Below are 22,350 nucleotides of genomic sequence, written 5' to 3' on the forward strand. Positions count from 1 at the left end.
CCATGGGCATGAGGTTGAAGAGAGCCTTTGGTGCCTTTGGTGCCTCTGGCCACAAGAACCCCCTGCAGCTCCAGGCCGGGGGCAGAGGAGCTGCAAAGGGTCCCCGTGGGAGAGGCCTTGGGGGTGCTGGTGGACAGAGGCTGAACCTGAGCCAGCGGGTGCCCGGGTGGGCAAGAAGGCCAAGGGCAGGCTGGCCTGGATCAGAAAGAGTGTGGCAGCAGGAGCAGGGCAGGGATTCTTCTGCTGGACTGGGCACTGGTGAGGCCACCCCTGGAGTGCTGTGTCCATTCTGGGCCCCTCAGTTCAGAAAGAACGTTGAGGGGCTGGAGTGGGTGGAGAGCAGGGCAATGGAGCTGGGCAAGGGTCTGCAGTGCATGGCCTGTGAGGAGCAGCTGAGGGAGCTGGGCTTCTCCAGCCTGGAGAAGAGGAGGCTCGGGGCTGACCTTCTCCCTGTCCTGACAGGACACACAGCTTCCTGACAGGAGGGTGCAGCCAGGTGGGGGTCAGCCTCTTCTCCAAGGCGATAGGCCATAGGACAAGAGGACATGAGGACCTGCCAGTCAGGGGGTGTTTGTCAGGGACAGGAGCAGGACTTTTGAACATAAACAGAGATTAGGTATTGAAATGGGCTGCCCAGGGAGGAAGCAAACAATAGTCCTTCCACCAAGGAAAGCAAGCCCTTAGCCTTGGCCTCTCATGTGCAGTTTGTGGGCTCTACATGCATAGCCAGAGCTTTCCATCGTAGCTCCTGCTGTCTGGGCAGAATCATCATCTGCATTCAATTTTGGGAGTCGGACTGGCAAGTTCAGCGCAGGACTCCTGCAAGGGAATGACTGCCCTTCCACCCAGGGCAGAAAGCCCTTACACTCAGACTCTCATGTGCAGTGTGTGGGCCACTCTTGGCACTGCATGGACACACAGAGCTTCCTGTGCTGGCACCTCTTGTCTGGGAGGAATCTTCGTCCGTATGGAATTTTGGGACTCGGACTGCCAATTCCTGCACAGGGCTCCTGCAAGAGAATGACTGCGTTTCCACCCTGGAAAGAAAGCCCTTACCATCCGTCTCTCATGTGCAGTTGGTGGGCCAGCCTGGGCACTCCATGGGCAGCAAGAGTTTTCTGTCCTGGAACCTTTGGTGTGGGAGGAATCTTCGTCCGTATGGAATTCTGGGAGTGGGACTGGCAGTTTAAGGGCAGGGCTGAAAAAGTGAACAATAACCCTTATCCCCAGTAAAGAAAGACTGGAAGCTTTGGGTTTCAGGTGCAGTTATTGGGCCAACCTGGGCACTCCATGGGCAGCAAGAGCTTTCTGCTGTGGCATCTTCTCTCTGGGAGGAATCTTCCTCCGTATGCAATTTTGGGAGTCAGACTGCCAGTTCCAGAGCATTGTTCCTGCAAGCGAATGACAGCGTTTCCAGCCAGGAAAGAAAGCCCTTACCCTCCATCTCTCATGTGCAGTGTGTGGGCACTCCTGGCACTCCACGGACACACAGAGCTTTCTGTGCTGGCACCTTTTGTCTGGGAGGAATCTTCCTCTGTATTCAGTTGTGGGAGTCAGAATGGAAATTTCAGCACAGCTTGTGCTGGAGCAATCCTTGGGAGACATATGGTCCATCATGGAGGTCCAAATTCCTGCTTGCCCCCACCTTTCCTCCCCAAACAGTTCACTGGCCATGAACCCACTCTGACCCCCACCATCACTTCCACCACCAGTCATTTCAGCCTGATCTGATGAAGGGAAAGATGTGCAATTACACATCTACACTTAGATGCTGTTTAATTAAAACAATGTGAAAGAGAGAAATGGATAAACTCCACCACCACCCCCTCCCTCCAGGACTAGTCTCCCAACAGGATGTTCATCTGTTCTCACCACTGACTTCTGCTCACTCTGACCCCTCCCAAACCACCTCAGAGCTGGGAGCTTTTGGGCCCCAAAACACACCACTGGGCACAAGGCAGGCAGCAAACCTCATTATCCTATTTTTTTTGTGGGATGTGCTCCCCCCTTTCCCCAGGCATTGCTGCTCTGCCCCAGGACTCATGGAAAGCCAAGTTACTTGCCCTGTGTCTCGGAGCTGACATCCCACCCTGCCCACCTGCCCTCAGGGGTTTCTCTGCTCAGCACCTCAGAATTAAGAGGATTTGCCTAAATGCCAGCAAAATTTTTATAGGGTTTACAAATTAAGGTTTTTGTAGAGCGAAAATGCAAAATAATGATCGAGCCCACCTGCCTGTGTGGTGTGGATCCCACTAGTCCCACTGCTGGTGCCTCTGGCTCCCTGGGTGTGGACATGGCACTCCTTGGTGGGATGGGATCCACCTCTTTGGAGACGAACTCCTAATCCCAGAAAGCTTCAGCACTGGCAGCAAAATGGTTTTGGAGAAAGGGGAGGTTATTCCTAGCCTTTTATTCTGCTCTTTCAAGATACAACTCATGGAAATATTTCCATGCACAGCCCAGCAAAGGGTAGAGCCACTGTGACTCCAGCCTCTTCCATGGAGTATTCCCAGCATTCCTGGTTATGTAGCAAAACCCCAAAGCTCTCCCAGGCCAGAGTGAGCTCATGGTTTTTCATCAAGGGAATTCTCAGTAGTTTGGATGTTGTTGAGGTTGGTTTTGTGGCTCCTGGGAGAAAGCATCTGCAGCTGGGGAAGTGTCCATGCATGGAGCATCCCACAAGGACAGACCTGGCTGTTGCTGCTGGGAGTCAGGGGGGCTGTGGGCAGCCATCACAATGCTGCTGGTTTTCAGCTGATAACTCACACTGATTTGCATAGTCGTCAGCCCCAGGCTGACAGGAAGGAAGATCAGCGAGACCCACAGTGCAGGAAGGAGCGAGGAAAGAACGGAAAGAAGAAAAGCCACTGGGCTGGAACTGGCAGAGGGTGGTGGGGAACCCAGACCCACCTTCCCTGGGTGCTGCCCCAAGCATTGCCCCGGCCACTGGGTCCCACCGGCTCCACGTGTCCCCAGGGACCATCAGCTGGAGGGGCTTCCACTTTCTACCTTGACCTTGAGCATCCCCTGAGGAGGAAGCAAAGTTTGGAGGATAAAGAGCCGAGCAGGGCACGGAGGGGTTGCATCCTCCCGCTGCCACGAGGATGCCCTTCCCATGCTCCTGCTCCCACGTGGAGCTGGGGAAGGCAGCACAAGGCCAAGGTAAGGGTTTGGGAGGGCTTTGGAGGGGTATGGGGAGAAGGGGAGGTATCACTTGGTTCTCTCGTGTGGGGGGACAAGAGCTCTTGCTGTGATGGCCACGTGAAATGGAGTCACTGGGCCAACGTGGCAGGGCCAGGAGCTGTTTGGGGAGAGGTTCCTGGGATGGGCAACATATAGTTAACTGCCAGCAGCACCCAGTAGGGCAGCCTGGCATGGCATGGTCATGGGTGCCTGGCAAGAGCAGGTGGAGACCTGTGGCATGGTGCCAAATTGCACCAAAGAGCGAGGCAGGGTCTAGGAGCAGGTTGGGGAGCTGGAGCTCGGTGGGGACACATGGCCCTGCACCCAGGTTGGCACAGAGCCTGGGCACGCTGGGCTGCCTAAGGGCATTAGGCTTAATCCTGCCCTTGTTTGAGCACTCTGAAGTTGTTATAGGCACTGCACATCCCATGAATACAGAACTGCTGGAGAGAAGGACCAGCTGGAGCATGGGCTGGGTGCTGTCACCCACTGGGATGTCACGAGCACCAGGGCTTTGGCCCAGCACATGGAAGGGTTTGCCAAGGCCAGCCATGATTTGTTCAGGGCCTGGGAACAGCTGGCACAAAAACTGCCCATGTTGCATGAAAATTTCTTTCTGAGGCTGCTTTTTGGGATGCTCTGTAACCCAGAAAGCTGGGGCTGACCCTGAGCAGCAGAGCCCAGAGGGTGCTGAGGCAGGTACCACATCTGTCAGCCTCCCTGCAGCCCCAGGGCCAGCAGCTGTGATGGGGGCAGGCTGGCAGCAGCCTCTTCCCAATTTTCACGATGACATCCTGAGATCCTGTGGGCGAGAAGGGCAGAAGCTGTTTGCTGGGAGGATCTGCTTTTCAATCAGCATATCCATGGAACAATGTTTGAGGGGCACAGCCAGGTCAGTCCAGGCACAGCCAGTCCTTCATTCTGCAGCCTGTGAGGTACAGCAGAGCCCTGCAAGGGACCTCCTCTCTGAAATTAGCTTTTTAGTTGCTTGGAATCACCCGTAGATGGATTTTTTGCTTTTTCTTCTGGTGAGATTTGAGGTTGGCACTGCTGACATCCAGCCCAGGGGCCCTTCACAGCTCCTCACCTCCACGACTCACCATTCAACCCCTGCTGTGTCTGGGCCCTGTTACTGGGGTTGGGGTTCAGGGAAACAAAAACCAAACCTCGCAGAGGTTAGATTTGACATAAAACAGATTTAGCAATGAATTTTGCTGGCATTGAATCCAGATCAAAAAAAATGAGGCTGCATCTGAAAGTCATATATAAACCTAGATAACCAAGTTACCTGCAAGTCTGCAAGTGTCATAATTGGGTATAATGCTGAAGATACTTTATTGCTTCATTTAATTAATAGAAATTAATGATGTGAGATCTCTTCGATTCTGCCAAAAGGTGGCAGCCTGCATCCTGGCATCGGGATTTGCTCTGCTCAGAAGGAATGGCTGGAGATGCTGGCTTGGGGAGTGTTTTCATGTATCTCACTGACCTCTGAAATGGGATCAGTTCAGGGTGGATATGTGGCAGTAAAAATAAATAAAAGCTCCGAAGGTGTGTTGGTAAAGGACTCTGAGATTCGCTGGAGGAAATCCACTGTACCAGGAAGTGGTGGAAAGGTCTGGCAGGGCTGGTTTCTCTCCATCCCTGAGTCTGGAGGAGGCAGAGCAGTGCTGAGAAGGGGCTGTGCTGCCGAGGCTCCCGTCACCCCAAACTGGAGAGCTTTGCTGCACAGACAAACCCTGCAGTGATGGGTCAGGAGAAGGCAACAACCAGGGTGAGGTTTCGTGTGTGTTGGGGGCACAGAGCTGAACTGGAGTGGGTGCTTCCCTGCTCCTGCAGGTGCTGGTTAATGATGCAATTTTTAGCTCATATAAAAAGCTTTTAAGCTTATTTCAGTACTGTAGATCTGCCCATTTTCTGATGTTTTCTGTATGTGGGTCCCTGCAGCCATCCAGGGACTCTTGCCCAGCACTTTGGTGCCTGTCTAGTCTTGCCACCACTCAGCCCTTCCCCAGCCCACTGCAGCAGGTCAGGTCTTCCAGGCTCTGTGAGCTGGTGCTTGAGGTGCCAACCACTGTCCCCTGATGCTGCAGGTGAATCTGCTTACGAGTCCCTGGGAGGTGTCAACCACAGATTTCCGACTGCTGGGTGTCACAGCCTGATGCAGTCCAGGTGCTGCTGGCAGCTGCTGTGACAGCTCCTGGCATGGCATGGTCCCGAGTCCTCAGCAGATTCCCACAGGACAGAATGATGGATCTGTCTGAGGGGAATGTCTGCAGGAAGGTCTGAGAGGCCAGGTAGAGCAGAGAGGCAGTAAATACCTGTTGTCTCCAGACAGCTTCCTGCTGTGGCCACCTCCAAAGTGTCCCTTCATCTCAGATCCCACGGTGAGCTGCTTTAGTCATGTTGGACTTCCAGGAGAGAAACTGTGTGTACATAATTAGAGCCAGAGATGAGCTGCTTCTAGGTCTGTATTCTTTGGTGTCGATGCCAGGCAGTTTGAATCCTGGAACAAGATGGACACAGTGAAAAGCACAGAGGCTGTTTGGGAGATAATTGTCTGTGCTGGAGGTCAGAGACCTGCCAGTATGGTGGTTGTGGCTCCCAGGAACTGACTGTTTTTGGGCAGGGACACTCTGCTAACAGGTGTGGTGGGATGTGAGGATGGTGGGATGCGGGTTTGAAGCTGCTGGAAGATCAGTGTTGACTGGACAGTCCTAGACAGAGGGATTATCCCCTGGGCTGGGCTTTGGGACCACACCAGGCAAAAAAAAAAAGGGTTAATGCCAAGTTCTTGCCAAGAAAATCCCCCTTTTCCCTCCCTGGGCCTTGCAGGTGCCAGTCATCAGTTTGACTGGGCAGCCTCTCACCCTCCAGCCTCTTGTCCCGGTGTCCTTGGGCACACAGGCAAGGCAGGGCAGACACAAGACATTGCTGGATCACTGCTCCTCCAGCTGCTGGTGGGACACTTGTCCCTGCTTGATCCTGGCCAAGTGGTAGCTACACTACCAGGCTGAGATGCACGAGTGCAGGATTGACTTCTGAGGCACAGAGGAGTGTGGCAGAACATGACTCATGCCAGCAACCTTGGAATGAGCTGGGTCATTCTGGAAACCCCTGCAGGGGTTATAAAGCCTGGCTTTGGCTGGCCCTTACTCTTCAGACAGCTCTTGTGAGAGCTGATTATGTCCTTCACCCCCGTAGGATGCAGCCTCCAGCATCCCTGTGTGGTCCCGGAGCTGCACCTGAAACTTTGCTACTGGAACCAGAAAAAAAATGGCAGCACCTGTATTATTTCTTCTGCTGCTTTGTCTTCTGCTGCTGTCATTCTCCTGGTGAGATGCCTCTGCATGAGTTGGCCCATGGCTGCTGGTTTTTGATGTAGCCCTGGAGGACACCGTTGAATATTCCCTGGTGTTACGGCAGGTTTCCCCCATCAAAGGGCTTTTTCTTGCCAGCCACGTTTCAGAGGAAGGGCTGCAGGGAACATCCCTGCAGGCAGCAAACCCCCTTTCATTCTGGTTGTGCTCTGGACTGCATGGCAAAGAGGAGAGACCTGGGCACTGCAAAGACTTAATTGAATTTTCCAGGCTGGTTAGAGGCAAGAAGACATAAAAGGGTGAACATTTTGCTGTGAATTGCTCACTGAGCTCCTTTAATTGATGGCATCTTAATTGACTGGGCCACTGCCTGGGGGGTGAAAAGCAAGAGCAGCTGTCAAAGCCCTGCTCCTCCCTGTATGGAGAAAAGGCCTTTGCTGTGGGATCACCACCATGCCAGGGGCATGTGGAGCTCTGACACTGTAGAGTCAGGGCTGGGCAGCCAGGGAAGAGCAGAAGGACTGGGGTTTCCCTCCTGGAGAGGAAAACTGTGAGAGAAAAGCTCAAACTGTGAGAGACAAGCTCAGACCCAGCTCCGACGGCACCTCCCACCCCTATGAGGGCTTGTCCAGGAACCACTGGGGCAGGTGGGGATGGGCTGGTGCTTTGTCACCCAGCACCTCTCTGTCACTCACCTCATCCCATGGGATGCACCTCAAAACAGCCTCAGTGAGAGATCCAGCCAGTGGGGTTGTGAGGGACTCGGCCCTGGGAGATGCTGTGCCTGGTCCCCTCCTGCTCCATCCGCACAGCTGGGCTCGCATTCCTGGTGGGAGAAGTAGATCTCTGCATGCACACCCAGGCAGGAGGGTGAACAGAAGGAGTTCTGTTCCAAGCACCTCGACCTTACACCACGGACCAGAAACTCTACCAAGCTACATCTGTATTTTCTCCCTGGGAGAGGTTGAGTTTGACCCAAGGAAACGAGTGTTACCTGTACCTGCTGTCGAGGCTGCACCAAAGCCCCCACGGTGTCCACATCTCCCTCAGGAGTGGGTTTGGCAAAGGTAATGCCTGTGGGCAGGGACCCCCTTGAAATGCCTCTGACTGGCCTGCATGGAGGTGTTCACGTGGATCTAGAGCATCCTGGGAGCTCTAGGATGGAGGGGAGGACAGGATGCTGTGCCAGGACACAGGAACACTGTGTGTGCATCACTGATGTGATCAGACATCCTCTGGGGCTGAGAAGTTCCCACCTGGACACAGCCAGCAGCTGGAGATGGCTTTGGGGGCTGGTGGAGATGTCCCAGCACAGTGCCACCTGCTAACACAGGTGAAGCTTGGAGCACTCTCAGGCATTGAGGCATTGCCCTTTCCACCTCTGCTCGAAGAACAACAGGACTCTGAGCAGATACACTTCTTAAAAATAAAACACCAAGCCCCCAGCGTGGTTTGGCAGCAGCTGAGCAGGGGGAGCAAGTAAATGCTCCTTCCCTGGCTGATGATTCACCAGTGCTGATGAAAGTGGAGCAAATTCAGAGCTCTGCAACAGGATGTGGTGTGAGCCACCCTCAGCAGGCCCAGACAGAGGCTCTGGGCGGCAGCAAGGTGAGTTTGAAACCAAAACAGGCCCTTCATCGCCCTGCCTGCTGCCCCACAACTTCCTCCACGACACAGAGAAGGATGCACGAGCAGTTCACAGCCCTCCATCACTCTGCCTGAGGAGGGTTCTGCCAAAAGCAGTGGTGGTAAAGGCACCAATCTGTGGCACATGAGGTCTGCCAGAGATGCTGCAGCAGGATGGCACAGTCTCTGCCCCTGCCAGGCCCACAGGGGACTCTGGTTTTACCAAAAGCTGATGAATGGACCCTTGGTGCAACCACAGCCAGCACCAAACTGGCTTCTGATGCTCCTGATGCTTTTCCTCTTCTTTCTCCAGGAACACGGATAAGGGCTGAGAGGCTGCAGGTGATGCTGTGAGCTGGTCAGGGGTGTGGGATGGTCCATGGGACAGCCACGCTGCTCCACAGCACTGCTCGCCTGGGGATCACCCATGTCACGGGAGGCCTCTGATGGAAGGTGAGCTGTGGATGGGCAGCCAGAGATCCATCATCTCTGGGGAGTTCCAGTCTCAAAAATGGGACAAGCTGGGGCACCCAGACATGAGGGTTGGCAGCAGTTCCTAGTCCAAGGGCTTGGGGAGTGCTGTGCTGGCACAGGTGGAACAGCTGTCTCTGAAGAGAAATTGTCTTGCTCAGACTTTTTTCTCTGCATGGGCTTGGTTTCCCAGGAGGAAATGCCTTTTCATGATTGTGTTCTTCGGTCTCTTTCAATAACTGCTGCCTTGACCCAGCAGCTCCTAACAAAACACCCTCACACTTTGGCTTCGAGATGGCATCATCCCAAGGAGGACTTGGCAGGTAGCTCTGGAGGGCTCCAGTTTACTCCCTGTTACCTTCAGAGTCAGAGGGAGCTTTCCACTGCTGCCCTTCCCTGTCACCCATCAGCAACATGCCCGGGGCTTGCCAAGACCCAACTGTGCCACTCTCCTCTCCTGCAGAGGTTTGGATCCACCGGTACCACAAGCAGCTGGTGAGGTCCATCTCGCCGCAGTTCCTGGAGGAGATCATCTGCCACCTGGGGAGGCTGGAGCTCCTGACAGCAGAGGAGGCCAGCCAGGCACGGCAGGAGGGCTCCCTGCCCGAGCAGGTGAGGGCCCTGGTGGATGTCCTGGCCAGCAAGGGCAGCCACGCCTGCCAGACCCTGCAGACCTTCATCAAGAACACCAACTCCCAGCTCTACCTCCACATCACTGTCTATGGTAGGCAGCACACTGTGCACCCAGCCAGGGGGGTCTGCACATGTGGCCTGGCTGTGGGCACTGGCTGGAGCACCCCAAGATGTGCACGGAGCTGGGTGGCATTGGCAGATCCACTGGGGGCATCTGTGGATGCAATGGTGCCATTGCAGGGTCTCTGCTGGGGAAGGACACGGCTGAGGGTGACAAGGGCTCTCTGCCAGGTCTGAGGGACCCTCCTCCAGTGCTCTCGCTGCCCTCAGCACACCTCTCTGGGCAGCCTGAGGGGCCTTTAAGGTCCTCAGTGCCCAGATCATATCAGTCAGTCCCAACAGCTGGGCTGGGAACAGGGGGGTGGCAGGAGGATGGCTGGGCATCCCTGACCACATCCACTGGTGGCTGCCCAAACTTCAGGCTCTCTTTGCAACCCTCTTGTTAGGAGAGGTTTCCCTTGTTTCCCTCCTGCTGGGGAGGCTCCAACCTTGGCTGGTGTCCACTCTGAATCTCTTGCAGCATCATTCCCTGCTTGTCCAGTCTTTGCTGGAGGGTTTAATTTCACTGTACCAGTGCTGTGATACCTTAGCCAGGTGAGCAGGACAGGTCCAGGTGGTCACCAGGTTCAGCCAGGAGTCCAGCTCTCAAACAAGTCCATGCTGATGAGGCAGGACTGAGGTCAAGCCATGAAGTCAATCCAGAGGTCAGGATCAGGTCCAGCAAGGGAACCAGGTTTAGACACAGTCCAGTGATCACCAAGCAAGGGCAGAGTGATGAGGTCCAAGACCAGGGTCCAGATCAGGAAGGTCCACCACAGCAAAGGCATGATGGGGCTGTAGCCAAGTGCTCCTACAGTGTAGCTTAGTCAGGGGCTGAAGGCCCAGACCTGAGCTTCAATGGGCTCCTGGAATAATGGCTGAGGCTGTTCAGGGCCATTTAAGCCTTTTAGTGCCCTCTGAGCCCTGTCATGTACCTTCCTGCCCAGATGTAAAACCATGAGGTTTCCCCTCTGCATGGGCATGGCAAAAATGTGAAGCAGCTTCTCTCATTTGTATCTGTGACTACCATCCTCCACCTTCTCCTCACCCCCCTTTTTCATTTCTCTGTGCAGAGCCCATGGTGCAGAAGCACCTGGAGAGCCTCCAAAGCTGCTATGGGAACGGCTTGGAGACAGGTGCCCTGCAGCGACTCACCAACCTGCTGCTGGTGGAAGGACTGACCGATATCCAGCAGCAGGAGCACGACATCCTGCAGATTGAAACCACCAAAGGCCTACCAAACACATCCAAGAGCATCCCTCTGGAGAAGCTCTTCCTGCCTCTCTCCAAGGTCAGCATCCCACCACGGATCTCTGTCACCATTGGAGTGGCTGGGATTGGCAAAAGCACGCTGGTGAAGCTGTTTGTCTGCACCTGGGCAAAGGGGGAGATCAACAGGGACATCATGTTTGTGCTGCCCCTCACCTTCCGGGAGCTCAACACCCACGAGAAGCTCTCTGCCGAGAGGCTCATCTGCTCAGCCTTCCCTCACATCACGGAGCCCAGCTGCATCCTGGCAGGGGCTGCCAGGACCCTGCTCATCCTCGAGGGCTTGGATGAGTTCAAGACTCCTCTGGATTTTTCCAATGCAGTGGTGTGCACTGATCCCAAAAAGGAGATCCCAGTGGACAACCTGATCACCAACATCATACGGGGCAACCTGCTGCAGGAGGCTTCTGTCTGGGTCACGTCGCGGCCGACGGCAGCCAGGCAAATCCCTGCAGGGCTGGTGGACAGGATGACGGAAATACGAGGGTTTGGGGCTGCAGAGATAAAGGACTTCCTGGACCAGATGTTCCTTGATGACAGAGACCTGTCCAGCCAAGTCCTGCAGCACATCAGAGCTAACAGGTCGTTACACGTCCTGTGCACTGTTCCTGGCTTTTGCTGGATTTCTGGCTCCTCAGTTGCCTATTACCTAAAAACCAGCGTGGGTCAACGCCAAGAAACAACCGTTGTCCCCAGGACCCTGTCAGAAATCTACTCCTATTATTTTAAAATGGCTCTGGTGGGCAGTGACTGGCCAGAAAAGCCAAGAGAAACCCTCAGGATCGAGCAGGCTGTGAGCAACAGCAAGAAGATAGTGTGCAGCCTGGGCAGACTGGCCTTCTACGGGCTGCTCAGGAAGAGACACGTGTTTTACGAGCAGGACATGAAGGCACACGGCATCGACCTCTCCCTGCTGCAGAGCAGCCTGTGCACTCGCCTCTTGCTCAAGGAGGAGATGCAGACCTCCACAGCCTATTACTTCTCCCACTTAACCATACAGGAGTTCCTGGCAGCTCTTTATTACTACACGGCGGCCAAGCGGGCGATATTCGACCTCTTCACGGAGAGCGGGATGTCCTGGCCCAAGCTGGGCTTCCTCAGCCACTTCAGGAGCGCCGTGCAGAGATCGCTGCAGGCAGAGGACAGGCAGCTGGACGTCTTTGTTCGTTTCCTCTCCGGGCTCCTCTCTCCCCAGGTGAACAAGCTGCTCTCCGGGTGGCTCCTGGTGAAGGACGAGCAGAACGGCTTCAGGAGCCAAGCGACCACCTTCCTGCAGGGCTGCCTGAACACCGACTACGCCATCTCCCTGCGCACGGTGAACACCGTGCGCTGCCTGCACGAAATCCAGCACATGGAGATCCCCAGGGCTGTGGAGGAAGCCATGAAGAACCAGAGCCTGGCCGGGATGCTCACCCCTGTGAACTGCTCTGCCCTGGCTTATCTCCTGCAGGCCTCTGACGTCTGCGTGGAGGAGACAAACCTGTCCAACTGCCTCACCTACAATGTCTGTAAGAGCCTGCTCTCCCAGCTCCTCTTCTGCCACAACCTCAGGTGAGCCCTGGTGGGGTTGCACTGGGAAAAGCAAGCAGGGATGCTGGGCTGTGACTCATAATCACAGAATGGTTTGGGTTGGAAGGGACCTTAAAGATGATCTCATTCCAATCCCCTGCCACGGGCAGGGACACCTTCCACTAGACCAGGTTGCTCTCTTGTCCAGCCTGGCCTTGAACACTTCCAGGGATGGGACAGCCCCAACTCTGGGCAATCTGTGCCAGGGCCTCACCATCCTCAGAGGGAAGAATTTCTTCCTAACTTCTAATCTAAATCTCTCCTCTCTTAGTTTAAAACCACTCTTCCTTCTCCTATCACCATCTGCCCATGTAAAAAGTTGCTCTCCCTCTTTTTTATAAGCTCTGTTTAAGTCCTGGAAGGCTCCCCCCTGACTCAAATGTGACTCCAGGGTCTCAACTGAGACATGGGCCCACCAACAACCACTGAGTCAGCTCTGCTTCTGTCCTGGAGTTTCTCCACCTGTGATGGGTAGTTGTCATGGAAGGGTTGTCTTTCTCTGCTTTTTTCTCCTGTCTTCTCCAGGCTGGACAATAATCAGTTTAAGGACAATGTGATGGAGCTGCTGGGCAGTGTGCTGAGTGTGAAGGACTGCCAGATCCAGAAGCTCAGGTAGGACCTGGCCCAGGGCAGACTGATTGTCCTGGGGATGCAGTGTGGACTTGGGGACACCTCATACCAGTGTGAGGGTCCTCCAGGAGTGTCTCCCCACTGGCTCCCTGGGTGTCTGCTGACAAGGACAGCCCCACATAATCTCCTGCACCAAGGCATAGTGACCTTACCCCATGTCTTCATGGTGGCTGGGCAGGTTGTTTTGTCCAGCCTTCCTGAAGCTTCTGCCTCCTCAGGCTATCCCAACAAACTGCTTCCTGAGGTCACAGCAGTTTGCTGGACACCTGAGGCTCTGCAGGGAGGATCTGATGTATGGAGGGGACAGGCTCCTGACCCCCATGCAGGAAGATCCCTTGTACTGGACAGAGGGGTCCCCACTTTCTTCACCTCCCTGCCCTTCCTCATGGCTGCACAGAGTCCCCCATGCTGCAATCTGAGCTCCATTTCATGACACAGATTAATTTTAAGTCTAGAAACTCCCTTTCTACTCTGTCCTTGCAGTCCTCTGCCTGGTGTTCACTCCAGAGAGCAGACATCAGAGCACCCACAACTTTGGCTGTACCATGGGCCAAACGTTCCACATGGCTTTCCTCTGCTCACACATCCCAGTTGCACCCTGGGATATGCCAGAAGCAGTGAAAGTCTCTTTCTCCTCCAGAAAAACACCTGATTTTTCTTTTTCTGGGCAGCTTGGCAGAAAATCAGATCAGCAACAAGGGAGCAAAAGCACTGGCCAGGTCGCTGCTGGTGAACAGAAGCCTGATGGCACTGGAGTAAGTGTTCCCCCTGCACCAGCTCCTGCCATGCACATGTTCCCCACTGAGAACCATTCCCATGGCTGCACTGGGGCTGGATCCCACCCAGCCTGACTGAGCTTGGAGGGCTCTTCAGCCCCTAAAGCCACCAGCACTCAGAGGTGAAGGTAACCCTCGTGAGCTGCCAGCCTGATGTTCCACCTCAGCAGTGCTACAGGAGGGCATCTGGCTCAGACAGTGTGTGCCCCTGCCTTTGCTAACCTTGGCTTCTCTGCCTGTCCTGCCCCAGCCTGAGGAGCAACTCCATCGGCCCCCCCGGAGCAAAGGCACTGGCTGATGCACTGAAAAAGAACCAAATCCTGCTCTCCCTGAAGTAAGTCCCAACTTCTGGGAACAAAACCCCAGGATAAGCCTCCTTTCATCCCTCATCAGTCCCACTGAGGTTTTCCCAGCCTCCAAGGGCCAGGATGTGGGGAGGCCCTGGACGTAACCTGGTTCTGTTATGCTGGGCAATAGCATAAGTGCAGGGGGCTGAGGAGGTGACCAGGCCAGTCCTGGGCCAGAGATTTTGGGATTCTCCTGCCTCTCTGCCTCAGTGGGCCTGGGCTGAGGTTGAGCTTGAGGTTGAAGCTGAGATCCAGGTCAAGGTCCATCCCTCTCATGGGAGCTCACAGAGTGCTGCTGCATGGATGGAGGCATCTCCCAGGGGAGGGGAGGGAGGGAGACTCCTGGGCAGGGATGATTGGGGACCAGACCCTTTCTCATGCCAGGGACCAGGGCAAGCAAACACCAGGGCTGGTGGCCACTGCCCCACAGCCCTGCATGGCCCCTCGCCCCGCTGCAGAATCATCTGTACACGGCTCCATTCCTGTCTCCCTGCAGCCTTCAGCACAACACCATCAAGGAGGACGGGGCCACCTTCCTGGCCGAGGCCCTGCTGACCAACCACCGGCTGGTGACCCTGCAGTAAGTGACCAGGACCTCCTGTCCCCCCGCTGGCCACCCAGCAGACCGAGGTGGCACTGACGGGGACGCGGCACCTGCCGCTCACAGGTGCCCTCCTCCCCTCTGCAGCCTGCAGAAAAACGCCATCGGAGCCCGGGGCGCCGGGAAGATCGCGGAGGCGCTGAAGCAGAACTGCAGCCTGAGGGAGCTGACGTGAGCACAGCTCGGGGCACGGGGGGGGGATACCAACACCACATCCCCCGGGATCTGCGGGCAGGACGGGCAGGAAGGGGGCTGGGCCGTGGATGGACAGGATGGACACTGCTGGCTCTGCCCAGGGCGGTTGGTGTGGGTGAAGGGGGCAGGGACTGCAGTGCTGCCTGTGGAGATGCTCTCCCTATCTCTAGGGATGCAGGGAGACGTAAAGAACAGAGAAGCCAAGCCTTCCCTCTGGCAGAGGCAAGCAGCAGGGCTCCAGGCCCTGTGGGAACATTAAAAGCTATTTCAGCTCCAACCAGCCACAAGAACAGAGGTGTAAATAGGTTGGGAACGAGATGACAGCAAGTTCATGCTCATTGCTGGAGCAGGGAGAGCCTGGGGGAGGTGAATCCCTTGCTGGCAGATCCAAGGGTGGTAACACCAGCTCTTCCTCTTCTATCTTAGACTCTCCAGCAACTCAGTGGGAGACAATGGTTCCATTGCCTTGGCCGAAGCTCTGAGGGTGAACCACAGTCTGCAAAGCCTTGAGTAAGTTTCCCCTCCATGCTTGGACTCCTTTTCTAACAGAGCTCACCCTCCTCCCTCCAGCTACACCTCCCACCCCTCAAGGCCCTCGGACTGCTCCAGACTCTCCCCATGTCTCTCCCAGTCCACATCCCCTGGAGGGGCACAGGGCTGTGGATGCTCCATGCAGGCTGGAGCACCTTGTGGAAACTCCAGCAGCAGCCAGGCTGGCCCTGCCTTCACCAGGAGAGCACTGACAAAGACCTCAACCCAGGGAGGATTTTTTTTTCTGCTTTGGAGGATATTAGTAGCTTTGAGTCTTCTTTCTCTCTAAAATGATGGGAATTGGCTAAGGAGGAAGTTATCAGGCCAGAGCCTGGCAGAGTCAGAGTTGGATGGTGCAACCTTCATTCCCCTTGGGATCAGCAGCCAGAGACCTCTCCTGCCTGGCCTGCTGGCTCCTGGTGATGAGTGGCTGTGCTCTGGGTCTGTCTGTGGCTTCCCACAGTGTGGTAAGGACACCAAAACTGCAGGAAAGCACTTGCCCAGCTGAGCTGGCAGCTGTGGTAAGAGCCAGGTGGGGACAAGGCTGCCCCTAAGTGCTGGCAAACCCCATCACCTCTGCTCAGTGGGGCCAGTGCTGCTGTGGTCAGCAGGAGATGCTGAACCTGCCCTGACTGTTCCCAGTGTTGGTCCTTCTGCCTTGGCTCCCCCACCTCCTGTAGCTGGGAGATGCTCATTTCTCAGTGAAATGGGCACTTTTCCCCCCAAACATAACCCCACAGCTTACCTGTGATGCCAAGGCTGTCCTGTCCTCACACCTTCTCTGTTTGTCTCAGTCTCCAGAGCAACTCCATCAGCAGCACAGGGGTCACAGCACTGACAGCAGCTCTCTGTTCCAACAAGGGACTCATCAGCCTCAAGTAAGTGAGTCTTTTGAGCCACCCTGGCCAAAAGCTGCTGCTGGGATGTGGGAACCTTTTGTCATTCTGGCTTGTGCCTGTTTTTTTCCACAAGTGCTCTGGGATGCTAAAAGCAGCTTCTGTCCCTCCTCCTGCTCTGAGGATCTTCTCTCCATCATTAGCTTTCCCCCCTTGGGACAGTATCTGTTCAGCCATGTCTTGGAATGAAGTGATGGCAGCAGGGATGGGAGACTGGGAAAAAGCCCTGATGGGCCACCAGTGTCCACGGGATACACAGGGAATGGAGATGCAGGGAACGAAGGTGCTGATGCTAATGGAGTTTCAAGTCAGACAGACACACCTCAAAATAGGTGGTGTCAGCCCCAGAGCAGGGGGCCAAGGGGGCTGTGAGGGAGCAGCTCCTGCTTCTGCTGCTCCTCCCAGCCCCACGTCTTCCCCCAGCCTTCGTGAGAACTCCATCAGCAAGGAGGGGGGCCCTGCCATCGCTCGCGCCCTGCGGACCAACAGCACCCTCAGGAGGCTGGAGTAAGTCCCGTGGGCCCCAGGAGGGCACCCAGGCTGCTGCACGGTGCCCCTGGAGTTGCCCCAAACACTGTGTGTGTGACCTGTGTCCTCTGTCCCTGTCTCCAGCTTGGCAGCAAACCTGCTGTGTGACGAAGGCGGCAAAGCCATCGCTTTGGCCATCGGAGAGAACAGGGCACTCACATCCCTCCAGTGAGTCTCCCCCTGGACCTGGCCTGGTTTGAAGCCCCTTGCGTGGCCACAGAGCAGGGACACTGCTCCTGGCCCTCAGCCCCTCAAGGCTGTGGGAGTGGCACTCCTGGGTCACCCTCGGTGGGAGGTGTGCTCTGCCATCCCGGACAGACCCACGGGGTCATGCCCAGGGGTCACATCCCAGCCTCTGCTGTGCTGGGTGGGTGCAGAGGGGTGGGGAGCCTGGAGGGATCAGGGCACGCTCACAGCTCCAGGCTTCACCTCCCACTTTCTCCTGTTTGCAGCTTGCAGTGGAATTTCATCCAGGCAAAAGCTGCCATGGCCCTGGCACAAGCACTACAGTCCAACAGCAGCCTGGCCACTCTCGAGTAAGTGGGGACACGGGCAGATGGGTCCTGGGCAGCACTTTCCTGCTGGAAGGGCCCTTGAAGATCATCTCATTCCACCCCCCTGACATGGGCAGGGACACCTTCCACTAGCCCAGGTTGCTCCAAGCCCCGTCCAACCTGGCCTTGGACACTTCCAGGGATGGAGCAGCCACAGCTTCTCTGGGGAACCTGTGCCAGGGCCTCCCCACCCTCACAGGGAGGAATTTCTTCCTAATATCCCATCTAACCCTGCTCTCTGGATGTGGGAAGCTGTTCCCCCTTGTCCTGTCCCTCCATGTCCTTGTCAAAAGTCTCTTAGAGCCCCTTTAGGTACTGGAAGGCTTCTGTGCCACCACTGTTTGTGCCTGTCTGGGTCTGCTCCGAGTGCCTGGTGGCCTGGGGTCCCCCAGGGCATTTGGGAATGGTGGGCACACTGTGCCCTGTGCTCGCTGTCCCTCTCCCTGCTCCTGGGTGCAGAGGCCACGGGCAGAGGCAGCACTTGGGTGTCTCAGCTTGCAGGAAAATGCCATTGGAGACGAGGGAATGGCTGCCCTCTCTGATGCACTGAAGGTCAACACGACCCTGGCAGATCTCCAGTGAGTATCCAGACTGCGGCGGGGCCCTGGAGCTGCAGCCTAATTAGCTTGTGTAATTAGCACACCACGTCCACCTCACAAGGTGTGCTGAAGGGTCCCTGTTCCCTTGCAGCCTGCAAATGGCTTCGGTTGGGACGGCTGGTGCCCAAGCCCTGGCAGAAGCTTTGATGGTCAACAAGAGCCTGCAGATCCTGGAGTAAGTGCTCAGGGGGGCCATCAGTCCCCACGGCTGTGACACTGATCCCTGGGGTGTCTGAGATCCTGGTCCTTACCTCAGCACCACTTCCACCCTTGCATCCTGTCCAGACTTGGCTTGCTCATCCCTTGGCTCGCTGGTGTGGGACCACCTCTCCCACCTCCTCCCACCTGGGGTCATCCCAGGCTGTCCTTCCTCACCTCCTGCCTTTCTCCTCAGCTTGCGGGGGAACTCCATCGGCGTGGCAGGGGCCAAGGCCATGGCCAACGCCCTCAGGGTGAACAGCAGCCTCCGCCGCCTCAAGTGAGTATCCCTCTCCCTGGGGTGAGCCAGGAGGAGCCTTTCCAGACCTTCCTGGAGGGAGCAGCGAGGGAATGGCCAAGCCAATGGTTCTCAGCGGGGCAAACCCCTGAGGGGGTGGCTTTTCACAATGTCCGAGCCACGCATTCCCTCCTGGTGGCCACTTCTCCCTGGCTGGTGCTTTCTGACCCTCCTGCCTTCCTCAGCCTGCAGGAAAACTCCCTGGGCATGGATGGAGCCATTTGCATTGCCACCGCCCTGAAGGGCAACCACGGCCTCACCTACGTGAAGTAAGTGGCTGCTGCACTGGATGGTGAAAGCAGAGATGGGGGAGACCATGGGAACCATCCAGGACTTTCTCCACCCGGCACTGCCCATTCCTGGCTGTCCCACAGGGACCTCCCCAACAGGGCAGGGGCATCCCATGCTCCTCCAGGCACGAGAGCCACAATACCCACACTGCTCCTCTTCAGGGATGCCTCTGTGGCAAAGAACCACCTCAAAAGCCACACACTCCCCAAAATATCACAAGGGAGAAGTGGCTCAGCCCCTCCAGCTCCCCAGGGCTTTCCTCCAGCTCCTCACCTTGGCCCCAGCCTTCAGGCTCTCAAACTCAGAGTCTCCTGGAAGTGGAGTCCCAGAAGAGCTTCTGGATGGGGTGGGGAGGGTGCAGGTGATGCTGGTGCAAAGCTGGGGAGCATCTCTCGTGCCCACCAAGGATGCTGCTTGATCCAAGCCTGAGCTCCTCTTGCCTTTGCTCCCAGCCTGCAGGGGAATCGGATCGGCCAGTCGGGAGCCAAGATGATCTCCGACACCATCCGGACAAACGCTCCCAACTGCGTCGTGGACGTGTGAGGGTGCCTGGCTGCAGTGAGGAGTGTGGCCAGTGTGACCACACAGGGAGCTGCTTGGTCCCCATCTCAGGGAAGAGAGCTGGGGCAAGGAGAGCTCCTGAGCTCCCTGGCGTGGCCCAGGAGGACCGAGGGTGTCCAGATCAGCAGTGCAGGAGGGTCGAGACTCGCTGGCGTTGAAAGCTGAGGGATGTGTGCCTGTGTCCCTGTTCATCCAGGCTCTGGGGGAGCTTCAAGGAATGAGCAAAACACAAAAAGGAGGGAGGAGGGGGCAGACCCCACATGCCAGACCTTGGTTTCATGGGTGATTTATCCTCAGGCAGCAGCAACCCCTCCTGTGATCTCCACAGGGTTACAGTGCTGTGCTTGGACCCTGACTCAGACAAGATGCATCCTGGACCTCTGCTCTGTCCCAGCCCAAGTCACTGTGGGCAAATGTTGCAATACCCCTGATGGGGCTCCAGGGCTCTGCTCCCAGTGCCAGCTCTTCTCTGTCTTCTGCTTCTGGCAAAGATCCCAGAAGAACTGGGTGAAAAGCAGACAGGGTTCACAGCAGCCCCTTCTCACCTGGTTAAATCCAGCCTGGTCCTGCAGGCTCCCCTTGAAATGCCATAAGGACACAGGAGGTTTGCTGATTCCTTGCTTGGACGAGGACAGTGCTGTGGACCTGGGCACTCACAGCAGGATCCTGGGCTGTTGCTGTGCCCTCAGTAACAGGTTGGTGCTGATCAGACATGCCTGAAGGGTTTGGTAGAGCTGTTCTCTAGTGAAGAGACAGGCAACTCAAGGCATAGGAGCAGAACCATCTAGAAAGACCTTTGGAAATTAAAAGTCCTCAGGAAAATGGGAGGAGTAGGAGGGTAAACGTGAGAGGACCAGCACTGCAGGATGAGCTGTCTCCAGCACAGTGTCTGGGTGCTACACCAGGACTGCCTTAGCTCCCTGCCCCTCCAGCTCAGGCTGCAGTTCTTGGGTCTCCTGCTGTTGCCATCAGTGACAAGTTCTGTGGCCTTGGGATGTGTCCTCCCCATGTCCCAGCTGTAGGCAAGGTCTGCCCCAGCAGGTCACCTTTTGGGCAGGCTGCTGAAAGCAGAGGTGCCAGGTGATGCCTTAGTGTGCATGGCACAGTGGCTCTCCAGAAGGTGCCAGGTTTGCAGGTGAACCAGTAGCCAAACCATGAACCTCCCAGAGCCCCCTCCAGCCACTGCCCCCCTCCCCACTCCAGCCCAGCCAGAGCCCACTCTGAGATGCTGCCACACTCGGGGCAGTGACTGCTGCAGGGACCTCGGGGCTGACCCCAGGAACGCTGGGCTGAGCTGAGGGTATGTACATACTTGGAAATAAACTGGTTCCCAGATGAGAAGATGCTTTGTGCAGCCTTCCCCTTGCATTGCACGACACAGGGGGTGAGCTGTGCTCCACTGCCCCGGCTGCAGATCCTGAGCTGGAAGCTCAGTTCACTGGCACAGGGGTGGCTGCTGATGGTGCTGCTGTTCTGGCCTGGCACAAGGAGCTGCAACACAAACTGTGGCCTCCCTAAACCTGGCTGGCCATGCTGGAAGGCTAGGTGGCAGTGCTGCCTGAAGACAGGCTCTGGCTCCGTGCACACAAGGTATGAAGTCTCTTTTTTACTCGGGCCTATAATATAGGAAATAAACACAGAAAACTGTAACTCTAAAACTGCAGCCCAGACTGGGAGACTGGGCCCTGTCTCGTAGGATGTCATTCCCATGGGTCAGATACATCACAGAATCCCAGAATGTTTTGGGTTGGAAGGTTAAAGCCCATCTCATTCCACCCCCTGCCATGGGCAGGGACACCTTCCACTAGCCCAGGCTGCTCCAAGCCCCATCCAAGGTGGCCTTGGACACTTCCAGGGCTGGGGCAACCACAGCTTCCGTGGGCAACCTGTGCCAGGGCCTCACCACCCTCACAGCCAAGAATTTCTTTCCAATATCCCATCTAGCCCTTCTCTCTGGCAGTGGGAAGCCATTCCCCCTTGTCCTGTCCCTTCATCCCTTGTTCCAAGTCCTCTCCAGCTCTCTTGGAGCTTCTTCAGGTACTGGAAGGGGCTCTCAGGTCTCCCTGGAACCTTGTCTTTTCCAAGCTGAACAGCACACATGGAGGACCAGAGTGGATTCCCTGCATAACATGGGAAAACATTGTGGGAATGGGTCCTAAAATCAGCACCTTCCCACTCTTTGGGAGAGGGATGTGTTAAGCACATACACCTTCACCCTGGCTGTCACAGGACCACCCTAGTGGCTCTGAAGTAGGTGTTTGCCATCTTCTGTATCTGCCTTCTTTGAAATAAGCTGCAAAAAGCCAACTAAGAGGTACAAGGAAGCATCCAAACTGTCAGCCAGTCAGCTCAGCACATCACTGCACCCACACACACCCCATTACCACCCAAAAACGGGCTGTATTTACCTGTCAGCTTTTCTCCCAGCTTGACAAGACATTTCAAGCTCTGGGCTCTGCTGGTGGGGCACTTCTTTGGGTGTGACAGTTCCACCCTTGGGGTCAGAGATGAAAAACCTCTCAGTTTTTCAAGTAACTTCTGTGCACTCCTTCCTTCATTAATGGAGAGACTGGACCCAAGTGCAGACTTCAGAAGGGGTTGAAAGCAAAGTACCTGCTGGTGTAAAAAGGTGAAGGGCAGGAGCACAGCCAGGGCTCTGACTGCCCTGATGAACACACACCCCAATGAACTCTTCTCATCAAGCACTGATTCCTGCTCCTCTGAAGACAAACTGTGATGCTAAAGCAGAGCTAAAAGAAAAGAGATAGCCCCCAGACAAATCTGAACACACCTTCACTGATGGCATCAGCACTATGTACTGAACAAAAGCCCAGATTTTGGCCCATCTGAATGCCTAAAATCTGAGCCTACCCCAGTAGCCCCAGTATAATGAAAGGGTTAATTTAATATGGATTTGGTTACAGCACATCTCTCAGGCTGCTCTCAGGGCACTCAAGCTCAGCCCACTGAAGTTTGAGACAATTCCCACTGACACAGCTGAAATACCCTTGGTGGTATTTGAGGACCTCTTCACTTGTTTCCCAGTTTTAACTTCAGTCCTTCAGTCTAATTGGAGCTGCTCTTAGCAGAGACAAGACCTTGATTAGGTAAAGGATATGTTTAGGATAAATAGATTTAAGCCAGATTTAAAATCAATTGAAATGCATTCCCAGAG

General features: G+C 55.7%; 1 protein-coding gene across 1 annotated transcript; it reads left to right on the top strand.

The window, feature by feature from the left end:
* The first annotated feature begins 3,075 nt into the window (after positions 1-3,075).
* Positions 3,076-19,614, top strand: NLRC3 (NLR family CARD domain containing 3). Its single transcript, XM_051780331.1, has 19 exons — positions 3,076-3,162; positions 8,443-8,582; positions 9,064-9,324; positions 10,406-12,152; positions 12,696-12,782; positions 13,472-13,555; positions 13,827-13,910; positions 14,420-14,503; positions 14,612-14,695; positions 15,146-15,229; positions 16,045-16,128; positions 16,570-16,653; positions 16,759-16,842; positions 17,127-17,210; positions 17,723-17,806; positions 17,919-18,002; positions 18,222-18,305; positions 18,509-18,592; positions 19,067-19,614. The coding sequence occupies exons 2-19, from the start codon at positions 8,576-8,578 to the stop codon at positions 19,155-19,157; spliced, it is 3,285 nt and encodes a 1,094-aa protein (XP_051636291.1). The 5' UTR covers positions 3,076-3,162; positions 8,443-8,575; the 3' UTR covers positions 19,158-19,614.
* Positions 19,615-22,350: the final 2,736 nt, after the last annotated feature.

This window comes from Manacus candei, unplaced genomic scaffold, assembly GCF_025592945.1.
Source record: "Manacus candei isolate 608988 ecotype Guabito, Panama unplaced genomic scaffold, ASM2559294v1 h1tg000002l, whole genome shotgun sequence".
In the NCBI taxonomy this organism is placed as follows: Eukaryota; Metazoa; Chordata; class Aves; order Passeriformes; family Pipridae; genus Manacus; species Manacus candei.